This window comes from Rhinoraja longicauda, chromosome 8 (assembly GCF_053455715.1).
Source record: "Rhinoraja longicauda isolate Sanriku21f chromosome 8, sRhiLon1.1, whole genome shotgun sequence".
Lineage (NCBI taxonomy): Eukaryota > Metazoa > Chordata > Chondrichthyes > Rajiformes > Arhynchobatidae > Rhinoraja > Rhinoraja longicauda.
Window position 1 is genome coordinate 60709778 of NC_135960.1, and position 18519 is coordinate 60728296.

General features: G+C 46.9%; 1 protein-coding gene across 2 annotated transcripts in view; it reads left to right on the plus strand.

The window, feature by feature from the left end:
• Positions 1-3177: 3177 nt before the first annotated feature.
• The window catches only part of wdr75 (WD repeat domain 75), a 34407-nt gene continuing 19065 nt past the window's right edge, over positions 3178-18519 (plus strand). For both annotated transcript variants that reach the window (XR_013547560.1, XM_078404095.1), the window contains exons 1-9: positions 3178-3310; positions 6194-6323; positions 7316-7381; positions 7479-7566; positions 8889-9013; positions 10290-10360; positions 10479-10595; positions 13143-13231; positions 15660-15818. Coding sequence is in view for 1 of the 2 variants with exons in the window: in XM_078404095.1 (XP_078260221.1) it covers positions 3195-3310; positions 6194-6323; positions 7316-7381; positions 7479-7566; positions 8889-9013; positions 10290-10360; positions 10479-10595; positions 13143-13231; positions 15660-15818 (961 nt within the window). In the remaining variant the exon portion in view is untranslated. The remainder of the gene's footprint in view (positions 3311-6193; positions 6324-7315; positions 7382-7478; positions 7567-8888; positions 9014-10289; positions 10361-10478; positions 10596-13142; positions 13232-15659; positions 15819-18519) is intronic.

Consider the following 18519-nt stretch of genomic DNA (forward strand, 5'->3'; position numbering starts at 1 on the left):
GGAGTTTGTATGTTCTCCCAGTGACCGCATGGATTTCCTCTGGGTGCTCCAGTTTCCACCAACACTCCAAAGACATGCAGGTTTGAAAGTTAATTGGCATCTATAACTTACCCCTAGTAAGATCGAAAGTGGGATAACATGAAACTCGGTCATGGGCAGCATGGGCTGTATGGCCTGTTTCCAAGCTGTATCTCTAAATTAAATTAAACCTTGTCCAAAGCCTTGCTAAAGTTCATTGAGGCAATACCTACTGCCCCACCTTTAACAATCCTCCAGGTGATCTCTTCAAAAAACTCCATCAGATTTGTAAGACATGATTTTCCACACACAATCCTACCTTCAAAAGGTCCCCTGAGAGGATAGGTGAATGAATGTCAGTGTTCTTTCTCTGGCCAGCATCTCCAGCACGAATAATCTCCAAGCAAAGAGAGAAAACTCTAAAAGCACTTTCTGAAAGCCTCCCAAAGAAAGTGCAACATCAACTAGCTCAGGAGAGTTCGTGGAGAGCTCATCACTCAAAATGGCAGTCAAGCATTTGGATGGGCAATGAGTCCTTACAACAAGAATATGTAAAATAAACTGTAAACAGTATCCAGCCACCTGTCTTTTCAGCATGCACCTCAGAATAGGTGGAGCCCATATAAACTCGTGCATGTTCTTCAACATCACTCGGAATGTCCAAATGTACTAAATGATTTCTGCACAGCCATCCAAAAGCAAACCCTCCACCCTCTCCTGGTCACTCATACCCTCTGACTCACCCTCTTGGACTTACACTCCATCCCCCACCACTTACCACTCTCACATCAACCGTTCCTCACTCTGCTCAATATTAACACTGTCCGCTGCCCTTCCCTCACCTTCACGCATGGCAAGCCTCTTCCCTTTCACATTCCACTGCCCTGTATCTACTCTATCACTCATCCCACCATTCTGCCTCTGCTAGTCACATGTTACTCCCCTACGACTGCCACTATTCCACCCCTGACATTCGCCCCTCTGTCAGTCAACCCTCAATCCCTCCCCTCCTCTATCACTCTCAGTCCTCTGCCCCACCCACCTTTGGTAATCTCACCTCTCTGACCGCCCCTATTACTCTCTGCTCCACCATCCTGTCACTCTCACCACTCTGCCCCACCACTCTGCACCGCCCCATCCTGCGTCACTCACCCCTCTGTCTTGCCCTCTTCAATCACACCCAGTCCTCTGCCCACCCTCCTCCGTTAATGCCCCCCTTAGTCTGCCCCTCCTGTGTTACTCACTGCTCTGCTTCTCCCTTGCAGTGTAGGATTTGAGTATAGGAGCAGGGAGGTTCTGCTGCAGTTGTACAGGGCATTGGTGAGACCACACCTGGAGTATTGCGTACAGTTTTGGTCTCCTAATCTGAGGAAAGACATTCTTGCCATAGAGGGAGTACAGAGAAGGTTCACCAGATTGATTCCTGGGATGGCAGGACTTTCATATGAAGAAAGACTGGATAGACTCGGCTTGTACTCGCTGGAATTTAGAAGATTGAGGGGGGATCTTATAGAAACGTACAAAATTCTTAAGAGGTTGGACAGGCTAGATGCAGGAAGATTGTTCCTGATGTTGGGGAAGTCCAGAGCAAGGGGTCACAGTTTAAGGATAAGGGGGAAGTCTTTTAGGACCGAGATGAGAACGTTTTTTTTTCACACAGAGAGTGGTGAATCTGTGGAATTCTCTGCCACAGAAGGTAGTTGAGGCCAGTTCATTGGCTATATTTAAGAGGGAGTTAGATGTGGCACTTGTGGCTAAAGGCATCAGGGGGTATGGAGAGAAGGCAGGTACGGGATACTGAGTTGGATGATCAGCCATGATCATATTGAATGGCGGTGCAGGCTCGAAGGGCCGAATGGCCTACTCCTGCACCTATTTTCTATGTTTCTTACTGCCTCCCCTTTCCTCTGTCATCTCACCCCTCTGACCCTCCTCTCACTCTCTCCCCTTGCTCTGCCCCTTATTTCTTCTGTCACTCTCAACTCTCCTTTCACCTTCGTCGCTCCGGCACTGTCCTTCCCTCCTTCCCTCTGTCAATCACTCTACCCCACCTCTCTCACCCTCACCCCTCTGCCCTGCCCCTTCCTTCTCACTCTCACTCCCCTCCACCCTTTCTCACTCTCACTCCCTCCCCTTCCATCCATGTCACTTACCCACCCCTCTCCTGTCACTCTCACCCCTCTACCCTGCCCCTTCTCTGCCACTCACCCCTCAGTCCCTCCCCTCCTCTACTCTACAAATCACTCTGACCCGCCCTTCTCCCACCCCTTCTCTGCCACTGACTCTCCTCCCTGTCCCTCTCTCACCCCCTCCAGTCCCTCTCCTTTCCTCTCCCCGCCCTTCCCCTCCCGTCCCCTCCTCTCTCCTCTCTTCTCCATCTCCTGTCCCTCTCCTCCCCTCTCCCTTCCTATCCAGTCCCTCTCCTAACCAACTCTCCTCCCCCTCCCCCTCCTCTCCTCACTCCCCCCTATCCTCCCCCTCTCCTCCCGTCCCTCTCCTCTCCCTTCCTCTCCCTCACTCCCCTCCTTACTTTTCTCCTCCCCTCCCCTCTCTCCTCCCCTCCCCTCTCTCCAGTCCCTCCTCTCCTATCCCCTCACCCCCTCCCCTCCTCACTCCTCTCCTCACTCCCCTCCTCACTTTTCTCCTCCCCTCCTCTCTTCTCCCCTCCTCTCCAGTCCCTCTTCTCTCCTCACTCCCCACCTCTCATCTCCTCGTCTCTTTACTTTTCCTTTCTCCTCCCCCCCCCCCCTCTCCTCTCCTCACTTTTTCCCTCCCCTCCTCACTCCCCTCCTCTCCTCACTCCCCTCCTCTCCTCACTTTTCTCCTCCCCTCCTCCCTCTCCCCTCTTCTCCCTCTCCCCTCCTCCCTCTCCCCTCCTCCCTCTCCCCTCCTCCCTCTCCCCTCCTCCCTCTCCCCTCCTCCCTCTCCCCTCCTCCCTCTCCCCTCCTCCCTCTCCCCTCCTCCCTCCTCCCTCCTCCCTCTCCCCTCTCCCCTCTCCCCTCTCCTCTCCCCTCTCCAGTCCCTCTTCTCTCCTCACCCCTCCTCTCCTCTCCTCCTCTCCCCTCCCCTCTCTCCTCCCCTCGTTCCTCTCCTCTCCCCTCCCCTCTACTCCTCCCCTCTGTCCCTCCGCGACCAAGTGACGCGGTGCGGGTGTCAGGGGTGGGAGTTCGGGCAAGATGGCGGACGCGGCAGTTGATGCCGTTGGCGCCGCGCGGCCGGTGCCGGTGCGCCTGGTCCACCACGGGGGCAGCAGGATCACCTCGTGCAGGCCCGTCTTCTCCACGGACAGCAGGTGAGTGAGTGAGTGGGCGGGGAGGGGAGAGGGGGGTGTGCGGTCGGGTCGGGCCGGGCCGGGCCTCTCCCGCAGGCAGCCACGTGGGGAACGGCGCCGGGCGGCGGTGAAAGTTTAACTCCCGGAGCTCAGTCAGTCAGACCCTCCACCGTTAACGGTCCTGGGCCCACTGGCTGCTGAAGAATTTAGAAATCATCTCATCGAGACGTTAAAACTCACGCTCTGTCCGCCAGGCTCGACGATGCAGGGAGGAGGATCCCCCTCCCCCGCTGGTGGACTCTGTGTCCACTCAGTGGTAGAATTCAAACTGCAGTCATCTTAAGTAGTGTAAGAAAATAACTGCAGATGCTGGTACAAATCGAAGGTATTTATTCACAAAATGCTGGAGTAACTCAGCAGGTCGGGCAGCATCTCGGGAGAGAAGGGATGGGTGACGTTTCGGGTCGAGACCCTTCTTCAGACATCTTCAGACATCAGTCTGAAGAAGGGTCTCGACCCGAAACGTCACCCATTCCTTCTCTCCCGAGATGCTGCCTGACCTGCTGAGTTACTCCAGCATTTTGTGAATAAATGCAGCCATCTTAATGTGTGCATCTGAACTCCCACCCTGGTGTGTATTCCATCTCTCTCTCTCTCAGCCAGGTCTAGTGAAGGGTCTCAAATCCCTTTCCTGCCCGAGATGACCACTTGTGAGGTGTTTGCGCAGTAATCAACCAGAACCTCGCCACCCATTCCTTCTCTCCAGAGATGACAACAACAGACAGTAGGTGCAGGAGTCGGCCTTTAGCCCTTCAAGCCAACACCACCATTCAATGTGATCATGGCTGATCATTCTCAATCAGTACCCTGTTCCTGCCTTCTCCCCATACCCCCTGACTCCGCTATCCTTAACAGCTCTATCTAGCTCTCTCTGGAATGCGGAGAATTGGCCTCCACTGCCTTCTGAGGCAGAGAATTCCACAGATTTACAACTCTCTGAGTGAAAAGGTTTTTCCTCATCTCCATTCTAAATGGCCTACTCCTTATTCTTAAACTGTGGCCCCTGGTTCTGGACTCCCCCAACATTGGGAACATGTTTCCTGCCTCTAACCTGTCCAACCCCCTAATAATCTTATATGTTTCGATAAGATCCCCTCTCATCCTTCTAAATTCCAGTGTATACAAGCCTAGTCGCTCTAGTCTTTCAACATATGACAGTCCCGCCATTCCGGGAATTAACTTAGTAAACCTACGCTGCACGCCCTTAATAGCATGATGCTTGCTACCTGTCTCGCAGAGTTACTCCAGTATTTTGAGTGTATCTGCTGGGGGGATCCCACCGGGTCTGAAGGAGGGTTATAGCTTCATAGGAGCAGAATTAGGCCATTCGGCCCATCATGTCTATCCCACCATTTAATAATGGTTGGTCTATCTTTCCCTCTCAACCCCATTCTCCTGCCTTCTCCCCATAACCCCTGACACTTGTATTAATTAAGAACCTTTCTATCTCTACCTTAAAAATACCCAATGACTTGGCCTCCACAGCCCTCTATGGCAGGGATCTCCAAACTATGGCCCGCAGGCTACATCCAGCCCGCCACAAGATTTTATCCGGCCCGCAGCAAGCTCTTAGACAGCGGGAACTGGAGGCAGAAGCTGCTGGAGAGGTTTCGCCAGAGAGTGGATCGCCACTGACCCGGAGCCGGGACAAGGCGAGAGATCGCAGCACCCCCTCGAAACTTCCCTTCGCTGCTGCCGCTGAACCTGGGGAGAGAGAGGGGGGGTGGGGGGGAGAGAGTCAGGGTAGAGGGAGCAGCGGGTGAGAGCGGGAGCGCGGGGAGGGTGTCAGCGGTTGCTGCTCTCTCTCTCTCCCAGAGCCAGTGAGATCTGCGCCGCTCCTCCACTCTCTTCTCCCGCCCCGTCTCCCTCGAACGCAGCGAAATACGAACAAACACAAGTGAAACTTCCCTCCCCGCCGCCGCTCACCCCGGGGACGCGGGGGTTCTGAACAACAACTACACTTATATTTGTTCTTATTTTGCTGCGTTTGAGGGAGACGGGGCTGGGGAAGTATGTGGAGCAGCGGCGCAGATCTCGCTACATCAGGTCAACTCTACCATTCAATCAAAGCTGATCTATCTTTCCCTCTCAACTCCATTCCCTTGCCTTCTCTCCATAACCCCTGACACCCATGCTTGTCAAGAATCTATCTATCTCTACCTTAAAAATATCCATTGACTTGGCCTCCGCAGCCTTTTGTGGCAATTTGTCCGCATTGGGCACATATCTTTTTAAACCTTCCCTGTCCATGTACCTCTCCAAGAGGTTTTAAAGACTATTATAGTAACTGCCACAACTACTTTTTTCTGACAGCTCTTTCCATGGACCTGCCAGCTTCAGAGTGAAAAAGCTGCCCTTCAGGTTACAATCAAATCTTGCCCCTCTCACCTTAAACTTATGTCCCATGATTCTTGATTCCCCTACTCTGAATAAAATACTGTATGCAGTCACCCTCTCTATTCTCATGATTTGATACACTTTTATAAAATCACCCCTCAACCTCCTACGCTTGAAAGAATAAAGTCCTGGTCTGCTCAATCTTTCCTCATAGCCCATGCTCTTGAATTGTGGCAATATCCTTGTAAATGTTTCTGCACCTTTTCCAAAGAGTGGTTTGAAGAATTTCCTAATGCATTGTTAGAATGTGGACTATCTTACTGCACAGAAAATGGCTGTGAACATTCTTTATTAAGTACCTTTGCCTTTTCACTTCAGTGATTGTAATCATGGCATGACATGAAATACAGTTGCGTGAATATGAAAAACTTGAAACAGAAGAGATGACTGGAACCTTGGTTTATCATTCTTTTCCCAGTTTAAAACAACTTTTTTTTCATTTTGCAGATATTTGTTTTGTGCATCCGGAGACCGTGTGAAAATGTATAGTACTGCCACAGAGGAATGTATACACGTTTTGCAAGGCCATAAGGATCTAGTTACAGGCATTCAACTTAATCCACAAAATCATTTGCAGGTGAGGATGTTTTTTGTTTGCGATTTAACCATTCCTTATAACGCCAACAAAACACAGGATAGAAAAACAGTATATAGTGCACTTTATGTAGCACTTGAATTACGTGTAAGATTTGATCATTTTATGTGGGATGTAAAAAACCCGAGAAACTAATTCAAGATTTTAGCGACAGGTAATTTGGCTAAAAATGAAAAAAGAGACTTAACCGTGGCTAATCTTACGTTCCATTTGGAATATCCCGAAGTCGTTTACAGTCAAGGTAGAACTGAATGAACTGTAGCCATAAATGTAGCACAAGAACTCCAAAGGCCTATTTGCACATGATGAGCTCCCTCAACAATACCTTATCTGATGACCAAATGTGGCTAACATTTAATTGCTACTTCTAATTCTGGAAAATCATCTATATAAGCAAAAAATACAGGACAAATTATTGAACCTACCATTATTTAGCTCGCATGACCTGATGAAAAACAATGGCCAAATGCTATTCAGCAACATTTGTCATTGCTCACACAACATATGGCTGTGAGGTCAATTAATATAAAGGGAAGGGATAAGTGAAACATATGTCTCAATGCTATCCAGTTAACCAAGATAGTGTTGTAATTAAAAGTTATTTTCCTGAAATAAATTATCAATAGATAGTTTGATCTTTGAGAACATTATTTGTGTATCATGTAGGTCATTGATTACTTTTAATTATTCTCTCAAAATCCTTTTTAAATTACAGTCGTCGAGTTTATGTTTTATGCTCAAATACAGAGATACAGCGTTATGAAAATCTCACCTGCAGCAGCATCACGGGCACATAAACTCAGACATCATAAATACTTAAATTACACATAAATTACACAAATTGTGCAAAGCTTTTTTTTTTTTTTTTAAGTCTTAAGAATCAGGATGTTAATGCAAAACACAAGCAGAAAAAATTAACAAGACCATGGCAGATTGTCTTTTGAATTTGTAACTAATGATTTAATTGTTGACAGCTATACTCTGCATCATTGGATGGCACCATTAAGCTTTGGGACTTCACTGACGGAATCTTAATTAAGGTAAGTGGTACAGCATTATGAACCATAGAATAAAAAATCATTTAATTTTATTTTGTCAACATGCTTTTTTTAAATCTACATTTTCTCTCCTATCTAGACATTTTCAGTGAACGTTAAACTACTCGCTTTATACACGCCTGCTGGCCATGCAAACACTGTCTTTGCTATTGTTCCAAGAGATAAAGGTAACAGTAACAATTGAAAATTAGCTCTGAAATTAGATTTGTTTTCTTGCTTATTGTATTGTACATGTAGCTATAAACACAAACACTATAACAGACCATGGTGGGGTGGGGGGGAAATGGTTACCATTAATTGTTGATTATCTGCTAAAATAGAGTGAGGGATTTGCTCCACCACTTAGTGGTCACACTGAAACGCCAAGTGTTCTTTGGCACAAAGTTCTTTGATCAGCTAAAAATGTATTTTTGTTACTGTAAGGTGTTTATTCACAAAATGCTGGAGTAACTCAGCAGGTCAGGCAGCATCTCAGGAGAGAAGGAATGGGTGATGTTTCGGGTCGAGACCCTTCTTCAGACGCAAGGTTGTTGCGTTTGTTACTGCAAGGTTGTTTGTTCCATTGTTTAATAAAGTTAAGTGTTGATCGGAGCAATTGCTTGTCAATTTCATGATCTCTGCAGTGTAACTAGCAGCCTGTGTTCTTAGACAGTCTGCTATAATCATAATCCGTTATAGAGGTCTGTAATACCAATGTACAACGATATTTAACCCAATAAATTTAAACATTGAAACAACTTGATTCTGACTCTAGTGCATAATGCATTGCAATGCAGAATTCAGACATGGGCAGTGAGTTGGGACATCTGGCGCTGAACTCAGTGCTGAATTTGAGGGCAAGTGTTGTGAGCTAGGTTGGATGCATTTATATCTATATCCTCGGACCTTAATTGAAAATACAAATGCAGTTAGTTTGTTTAGATGATTACTGATTCATTACTTGGCGTCTTTGGTACATTTTTGATATTTTAAGAAATGTTAATGTAATTGTTTAAATCCTTCTGATATGCGTCTGGTCTTTGGTATTTGGATGCCGGTAAACTATCTAAAAGTCTTCAGGGTAATTTCGTCTGAGAACTAGTTGATGCTCACAAGCTACTCTGTCTCACTGGACCGATGTGGCGTTGAGCATGACGGCACTTTGGAGGCTGTAAAAAGTAACCGCGACCTCAGAGGTGGCAAGAGTAGCGAGTTTGGTAGAGTGTAATCAGCCCCTCACTGTGCTGGAAAATATTATGGTCCCCTTGCATCAGTCAAACAATTTTATAACTGGTATCTTGTATGCATTTCGAATGTACATTAATGTCTCTTAGTTTTGAAAATTTAGCAACCTGCTTTGATCAAATGGGACTTTCTAGCTGTTTGCAAATAATTTAACTGTACTCATCAATGGGGAGGTTTTGAAGGTAAACGTTTTGATGTGCATTGTATTGGAAAGTTCACCTTGTGCGGTGTACTGAATGATTGAACTACAATCTGTATTGTGTAGGATTATTTCAATTGGTGTCCATCAAACTGCCCAAGTCAGCTGCTCAAGAGGTTGATGCACAAGATTTCTCTGTCATTTTGGAAAATGTCTGTCAATCACCCAAATCAACAGCTTTTGGAAGAGAGGTACAACCCTTTAACTGTCCACTTGAAAAAGTGTTACCTATTGTGCAATTTAAAACTATTTTTCAAAATAGTACATCAAAGTTATAAAAATGTGTAGCAGTTTATGATTTGTGTTGCTCTGATGGTAATCTTTCTACAGCAACATTTGCATTTCATTGTAAAATAGTCTGATTTTTATTCGTGAGGAATGGAAAATATATAATTTATGATGATGCTTTTTCTGCTATGAAAGCATTTCTCAAACAGAACAATATAGGAAGATTTAACCATGTATAGTTTACTGTGAGTGAATTATGAGATCTGCAGTGGCTTGGGGTTAGGTAGTGAGCTACAGAGAGGAAAAATACAGTATTGGCAGTTCCTGTACCTTTGGTACAGATCTGGTTATTAGGTGGCTGAAGTGGTGTTAAAATATCATACATGTCAAAGCCAATTTTACATTTTGAACAACTTGAATTTTCTTTGAGCTGGTCTGGTTGTAAATGTTGGCTGATTGCATAATGTTCACTTTCGTTTGCAAGTCTTTAACAACTGAAGCGGTTCATGCATGCATGCAGCATGACCTAGACCGTTGGGAGACTGGCTGAAAAGTGAGATATATCATTGTGCCATAAAGATCTCGGGCAACATTTTCTAGCAAGGGAGAGTCTGATCACCCTCAATATCCTGTTGGTCACGACTAACCAGAAACTCAACTGAAGCAGTTACATAAAAACGATGGCCAAAAGAGCAGGTTAGATGCTGGGTACCCTGGAATAACACTTGGCGCAAGTCAGGAACATGCTCCACTTGCCTGGGGCAGTACAGCACAAACAACACACAAAAATGCACCATGCTCTGCTGGACAAAGCAACCAATTTGATTGGCATTCTGATAGTCACCCTTAACATTTGTTCCTCCACCACGATGCACAGTTGCTGTAGTGTATATCTTATACCAAATGCAGTGCAGCTACTTGCTCAGACTGATGAAATAGCATCTCCTGAACCCAAGATTGTCAAGACATGTGAGGGTAGGAGGCACCTTGGAATGCCATCGTTATCAGATTCTCCTCCAAGTTACACTCCATTTTGACTTGGAAATATATCGCTGTTGTTTTGTCTTCGATGAGTCTAAATCCTAGAATACTCAAGATTGCAGGGATTAAAGAGACCCATCTTGCTGCCGCCTTCTCCAAGATAGGGGCAGAAAATGAGTAAGGCCCAGATCCTGAAAATAAGAAAGCATTTTTTTTTAATGGGTTCCTTTATTTAAAGAAGTTTATTCTAATTAACAGGGCGGATATGTTGCTTCAGTTAAAACACTTGAGCTCCAAGTGTTTTTCTTCAAGAAGAAAAAGTCCTTCAGGTAACCTTTAATTCATATTACATGACTTTGCAAACATATTATTTTTAACACGCTGTTTGCTAACTTGCAAAAAACAGTGTTTGCAGATGAAAGCAAAATAATTCTGCTTTGTTTTAAGGTTTCCCTTGAGTTTCAAACAAACCAAAGGATCTAATAATGCATTCACGTGTGTAACCTGTCATCCAAAGGAAGACTGCATAGCAACAGGTCACCAAGATGGCAAAATCCGTCTCTGGTGAGGCATTCTTATTACATGGAGTTTGTTAATTTTTGAGAACCTGCATGCAACTAGACCTGCTTTTGGATTCTGCTATTTGTTATGGGCCATTCTTTGTACATAATGAAATCAGAGCCTTTATTTTTGATTTTGTTATACAAAGCAAGCAGAGGAATACGTTATTCCACCTTCCTTTGTGCATTAGCAAAAGTGTGTGTAATAAAATAGAATTTATCATATGCGACATTTACATTCCTGGTTTTTGCTCAAAATTTTACTGGCAAATGGCCTTAACCATGCAGGAATTTGGGCGAGTTACGTGTAAGTCAGAACTTTTTCTTCGAAACTAGTGAACAGATGTGATTTGAAGTTGAATTCTTTAAATTTGCAATCAATGTGACTTTTTCTCTCTCATGTCCGCCATAATCATCCCACTGCCGAAAAAGCCTGTCATCAGCGGTCTTAACGACTACCGTCCGGTAGCACTCACACCGGTCATCACAAAGTGCTTCGAGAGACTGGTCCTGCAGCACATCAAAGCCAGCCTCCCACCCACCTTCGACCCATACCAGTTTGCCTACAGAGCAAATAGGTCTACAGGGGATGCCATCGACACTGCTCTTCACACTGCACTGACCCACCTTGAACACCAGGGGAGCTATGTGAGGATGCTCTTTCTCGACTTCAGCTCTGCCTTTAACACGGTCATCCCGAGCAGACTGGTCACCAAACTTTCCGACCTTGGATTTTCCCTAACCATCTGCAAATGGATCAAGGACTTCCTGACCAACCGCCCCCAGACAGTCAAAATAGGCCCTCACCTCTCCTCCACCATTACACTGAGCACCGGCTCACCACAGGGCTGTGTGTTGAGCCCCATCCTTTACTCCCTCTACACTCACGACTGCGCCCCCACCCATCCCACCAACACCATCATCAAGTTCGCGGATGACACGACTGTGGTTGGACTTATCTCAGAAGGAGATGAGACAGCCTATAGGGATGAAATCCAAAGGCTGGCAGCATGGTGTTCAGTGAACAATCTGGTCCTGAACTCCTCCAAAACAAAGGAACTTATAATTGACTTTAGAAAAACCAGTGGAGATTACGACCCACTCTACATCAATGGGGTCTGCGTGGAAAGGGTACCAGCTTTCAGGTTCCTGGGTACGCACATCGCAGAGGATCTCACCTGGTCTACCAACACCATCACCACAGTAAAGAAGGCACAGCAGAGACTCCACTTCCTGAGGATCCTCAGGAAAACCAACCTGCAGGAGAAGCTCATGTTGTCCTTCTATCGCTGCTCCATCGAGAGTGTGCTGGCATACTGTATAACCACATGGTATGCCAGCTGCTCAGAAAAGGACAGGAAGGCCCTTCAGAGGGTCATCACGACGGCCCAGAAAATCATCGGCTGCTCACTGCCCTCCCTGGAGCACCTGTTCAGCCTGCGCTGCCTCAGTAGAGCAGGCAAAATAATAAAAGATCCATCCCACCCCGGCCACCGTCTGTTTGTTCATCTGCCCTCTGGTCGACGTTTCAGGTCAATCAAATCCCGAACAAACAGACTTAAGAACAGTTTTTACCCCAGGGCCATACGAGAACTGAACACTACCTGTGCACTAGGCAACACCGTTAAAAAATCTTGTACTTAATTTAATTGTATTTATGTATTTATTTGTTTTTGCATTTATTGCATATATGTTTGTACGCACCGTCAGGATTGGCTGTTTTTTAATTTCGTTGTACTCGTTGCAATGACAATAAATGAATATTATTATTATTATATTATTATTGATAACTATCTTTGAGAAATACCTCTGGCTATAAAATGGCCATGAGAATTCATTATTAACTTGTCCTGCCCCACTGTACTTTTTTTTACAACACATAAACCTGAAAGAACACAAGATTTCACGCCATCTCTCTTTGTAAATACTGCAAAAGATTTAATTTGTTGAGAAAATCATTATCTGAAATGCTCTCTATGCAAAAGCACATCATACTTGATCGACAGGAAAAAAAGATGTCCTAAAGTTTTAAATAGGTAACAGGTGCTAGGAGATTAATAATTGCAGATTTCAAAATGGCACAACTCACGGAGTGAATGCAGAAATAGGGGCTACGCTAATGCTTTTGATAATGAAAATTTAATGTGCAATTAAAAAATAACTTTTTTTAATAACCTTAAAACATCTAATGTAGTTCAGACTGTAAATCTCGCCTGCAGTATTCTGGCCTGCTGAATATATTATTACGGTGTGCAAGTCTTCAGAACTGGACTGCATTTCACCAAATGGCTCATGATACCAGTGATGTGAATCAAAGAATGGCCAGACATTTTATATTTTGATGCATTTTAAAATATTGTTCATATGAATAATCGGGTAATTTGTGATGCACACTTGCTGCAAGCTGAACTATTCCAGCTTCAAAATGTTATTTTGTTTTCTTTATTCGGTATAATATACTGAGAGTATAAATAATCTAAAATTTAGATTCCTCATCTTTCAACAGAATAAATGTTTGTGAACTTGTTTGACTTTATTTTATACTTCACAGGTGGAAATTTACCCTTAAAAAGGAGTATACATACTCATCACAGCATTGGCACTACGACGCTGTGAATGACTTGATCTTCTCCACAGAAGGTAGGAAAAATAGTTCAAATAGATTAAGAGTCAGAGCTGTACAGCATGGAAACATGCCCTTTAGCTCACCTTGTCTCTGCCGACCAAGGTGGCATTCTGAACAATTCCCATTTGCCCACGTTTGGACCTTATCGTCCCAGACCCTTCCTGTCCAAATGTCGATTGAAACTCATTGTATCTGCTTCTACATGTTTCTCTGGCAGATCATCCCAGATATAGACGACTATCATCTGAGTGAAAATTTAACCCCAGGTCCTTCTTAAATCTGTAATCTCTCATCTTAAGTCTGTGCTCCCAGATTTTTGAATCCTCTCTCTGGGGGGGGGAAAAAAAGACCGTGCGCCTCATGGTCGTGTACACCTCAATAAAGTCACCCCTCAGTCTTATACGTTCCAAAGAAAAAAGGTACAGCCTCACCCAATGACTCAAGCCCGCAAGTCCTGGTGAATCTTTTCTATACCCTGTTCAACTTAATGAATGTGAATGCCTTTATTTGTCGTTGAAAGCACTGCATACAACAAAATTATTATTGCCACTCCATTGGTGCATAATATACTAACATAAAAGCACAGGACACAATTTAAAAACAATGTTATTTAACTAGGGCTTAAGATAAATAAATAATCAATATTGCAATATATCGATAAACAATGGTGATAGTAAGGTAAAATGCGAGCTAGGTCGCAGCATGGAAGAGTGCAGCATGAGTAATACTCAGTGGCTTTTCATACTGAGTGCAGATTGCTTTGGGGAAGAAACTGTCTCTTAGTCTGGAGGTGCGTGTTTTGGCTGACCTATAACGCCTGCCAGAGGGCAACAGTTCAAACAGGTGGTGACTGGGGTGTGTGGAGTCTTTAATGATGTTAGTGGCTCTGTGGAGGTGGCGTGAGATGGCAATATCCTCCATAGAGGGCAGTGGGCAGCCGGTGATTCTGCTGTTTTTACCACTCTTTGGAGCGTTTTCTTATTTGCAGCAGAGCAGCTGGCATACCACACTGACACGCAATATGTCAGTAGACTCTCAATAGTCAATAGCCCGATAGAAGGCCACCAGCAGCTCCTTCCTGGTGTTGTGCCTCCTGAGCACTCTCAGGAAGTGGCGTCTCTGTTATGCTCTCTTGACAGTTGCAGTGGTGTTGGCCGACCAGGAGAGGTCCTCAGATATGAGGACTCCTAGGAATTTAAAGGTCTGCACCCTTTCCACCCACGCCCCATTTATGAAGAGCGGGGCCGGGTCCGCATCCCGTTTCCTCCTGAAATCAAGTATTATATCCTTTGTCTTGGTTGTGTTCAGTGTCAGGTTATTTACCGAACACCACTCTGACAGTCGCTGTATCTCATCCCTGTATGCTGACTCGTCTTCCCCCCCCCCCCCCCCCCCTAAGATAAGCCCGACGACAGTTGTGTCGTCAGCAAATTTAATAATCCGGGTGGGCGGGTGTACAGTCATAGGTGTATAAGGAGTAAAGGAGTGGGCTCAGCACACAGCCTTGAGGTGCACCAGTGCTTAGTGTGATAGAGGAGAAGATGTAGGGGCCGGTTTTAACTCTGTGGGCGGTTTGTGAGAAAGTCTTTGATCCATGTACAGATGGAGGGTGAGAGGCCTAGGCCTAGGCCAATCAGTTTGTTGATTAAAATGTCCGGAATGATTGTTTTGAAAGCTGAGCGATAATCAATGAATAACATCCTCACATAGCTTTCCCGATGTTCCAAGTGGGTCAGTGCGGTGTGAGTTGCTATGGCTACGGCATCCTCAGCCGATCTTCCTATGACACCCTTCCTATGAGTTGGAAACTTAATGACATCCTGCAGTGCTCCAAGTAAAGTTGGAAAAGAAAAGCGCTTAATACCATAAACCTCTAATAAATTAATAAAGTATGATGATAAAGGAAAATAACCCCACTCCTTTAGCCTGCATTTTTGATCCAAGCAATTGACCCCATTCACAGGAGTGGAGTTATACCTATATAATGCATATAATGCTGGAGTTTAGTTTTGGATCTGCATCATAGCACATCCAGTCCCTTGAGTGGATCACTTGAGATGAATCCAGTAACCGGCCGGGCAGTAGGTCAGGCACTGTCCCTGGCCTCCAGCTTTTCTTGAAGCTCTTGGTTTTAGTGTGCAGGTGCGAAAGTCAGCAAGGATCTGACCTGCAAAGTGTAAGATACTGTTTCCTGTTGACCAGTATGTCCTTGAAAGTATATTGAAGCCCAATTATGTTCTTCGGATCAAGCTTACCTGAATTACATGTTTTTGAAAGGCAGAAGAAGCTGCATGGAATGTAGGATGTGATATGAATCTTTATTTCCTTATTTATAATTTTGTGGGGTGTTTTGTTACAGTGTGATTTTTTTTCCATATTTGTAAAAGGCTTGCAAAAGTTGTTCTCATCCAATTGGTTTTCTTGTTGCATTTGTTTTGATAGGTACCAATTTGTTAAGTGGTGGAATCGAATCTGTGTTAGTTCAGTGGCGGTTTGGATCTGAAGTAAATAAAGACTTCCTGCCTCGACTTGGAGAGGCCATTGAACACATTGCAACCTCTCCTGATGGTTTCTTCCATTCTACATCCCATAGTGATAATAGTAAGAACCTCTAATTTCTTGTGTATACGTAAAATTGAAAGCGTTTGCATATAATATTGACCAACAAATTCTTGAAATTCTTCAATTTGCCAAGTTTTAAAATAGTAGTACTTTTGCATTGGATATGCTATATTTGTATTTGGGTTATTGTTAATATTTTGCTGTTTGACCTTGCATTCAATGCATGACTGGAATTTATATCTTGAGATACACAGATATATTTTGATTGTAATCCTTTTATAATGGGCGGCACGGTAGCGCAGCGGTAGAGTTGCTGCTTTACAGCGAATGCAGCGCCGGAGACTCAGGTTCGATCCTGACTACGGGTGCTGCACTGTAAGGAGTTTGTACGTTCTCCCCGTGACCTGCGTGGGTTTTCTCCGAGATCTTCGGTTTCCTCCCACACTCCAAAGACGTACAGGTATGTAGGTTAATTGACTGGGTAGATGTAAAAATTGTCCCTAGTGGGTGTAGGATAGTGTGGCGGATCAGGCCACTCCTTGGGTCAGCCCCCTCGTTACGTGACGGACAGGCGAAAGGGGTTAAAAGCCAGACCAAGGGAAGGCGTATCTTATCCCTAGGAGAACTACGCTGTGGGCAGGAGCTCACAGCCTAATAAAAGAATCTTACTAAACACTGCCTGGCGTCTTGCCTTTTCTCTGGCCTCCGCCAGGCCACTACATTGGTGACCTCGACGGACATCACACGTAGTGATGTCAAACGATAATGTGCAACCCGGTCCTACCGCCCTCGTGCAACCCGGTCCTGCCGACCTCGAGGCCGTCTCCCTCAAACTCCCGACCCTGTGGACCGAAGAGCCTGAGGTCTGGTTTCAGCAGGCAGAGGCACAGTTTGCTGTGCGAGGGGTAACCGTCGACTTGACGAAGTACTTTTATGTCGTCGGCGCCCTGGACCAGGCGACAGCAAGGCGAGTAAAGCCTTACCTTAATGACCCCCCCGCGGATGACAAATATAAGGGCCTTAAAGAACTCCTTATCAGGAGGTTCGGCCTCAGCGACGCCGAGAGGGCAACTCGCGTTATGAGCCAGGGGGGGCTCGGGGACCGACGGCCGTCGGCCCTCCTGGAGGACATGCTCGCCCTTATGGGCAACCACCCGCCCTGTTTCTTATTCAAGCAGGCCTACCTGCGGCAGCTCCCGGTCGACCTCCGTTCTCAGCTCGCTGAGGACCCCTTCACCGACACGCAGCGGCTGGGCGAGCGCGCTGATCAAATCTGGATGTCCCGTCGGGAGGACCTGGCAGCGCTGGCCGTCTTTTCCGCGGCGTCGGAAGGCCAACAGCAAGCTGGGGCCGCCGTCGACCCCGTTTCAGGGCGACCCCCGCGGCGAAATCCGGCCGCCATCGGGCACCCCGGTGCCGGCACGCCCTTCTCGCACGGCCCGCCGACAATTCAGCCAGACGCCACCAGAGGTCGCTGGTGGTCGGCCCAAGCAGCACCACCTCCAATACCGCTGGAGACCACCGGAGGTCGCTGGTGAGCATCCCAGTCTGCACCACCACCGGACACCAGCAAAAGCGGCTGGTGCTATTATCACCGTCGTTGGGGACCGAACGCCAAGCAATGTCGCCTACCCTGTGCCTTTCCGGGAAACGCAAGGGCCGGCCGTCAGTGATCCCTTCGGCGGCCGGCCAGATCCATCGTGTGTTCGCCCGGGATCGCCGCACCGGGGGTCGGTTCCTCGTCGACACTGGAGCAGAGGTGAGCGTCCTACCTCCTTCCACCGCCGATATCCATACGGGCAAACGCGGCCCCCTCCTCACTGCGGCGAACGGTAGCCCCATCAACACTTACGGGGTCTGCCAGCTCGCCCTTAACTTCGGCGACAGCTGGTTCACGTGGCGGTTCATCATTGCTGATGTTTCCCAGCGCATTCCATGCTCGTGGATGTCAGGCGGCAGCGCCTGGTGCACTCCAGCACGCTGAGGCCGGTCTCCCCCAACGTCGGACACCTGTCGTCCGTGGATGCGACGTACGCGCGCATCCTGGCGGACTTCCCGGACATTGTGGAAACCCACTTCTCCTCCTCCGCTCCCAAGCACGGGGTGCAACATCACATCCCCACCACCGGGCCACCCGTGCACGCCCGAGTGCGGCGTCTCGCTCCAGACAAGCTCCGTCTAGCTCGAGAGGAGTTTCGTCAGATGGAGTCAATGGGCATCGTGCGCCCTTCCGATAGCCCGTGGGCGTCACCACTCCACTTGGTCCCCAAGGCGGACGGGGGTTGGCGACCGTGCGGGGACTATCGGCGCTTAAATGACGCGACCGTTCCCGACAGGTACCCGGTTCCGCACATCCAGGACTTTAATGCCCACCTGGCCGGAGCATCCGTGTTCTCCAAGGTGGACCTTGTGCGTGGATATAATCAAATCCCGGTCCACCCCGATGACATCCCCAAGACTGCCATCATCACCCCGTTAGGCCTATTCGAGTTCCTACGGATGCCGTTCGGGTTGAAGAACGCCGCACAGGCCTTCCAACGGCTTATGGACTGTGTGTGCCGTGGCCTGGAATTCGTCTTTGTGTACTTGGACGACGTACTCGTGGCCAGCCGCTCGAAGCAGGAGCACTGCACCCACCTCCGCCAGCTGTGTAAACGCCTCAGCGAGTACGGGTTGTCAATCAATACTTCCAAGTGCCGTTTTGGGGTGACGGCCATCGATTTCCTCGGCCATCGGGTGA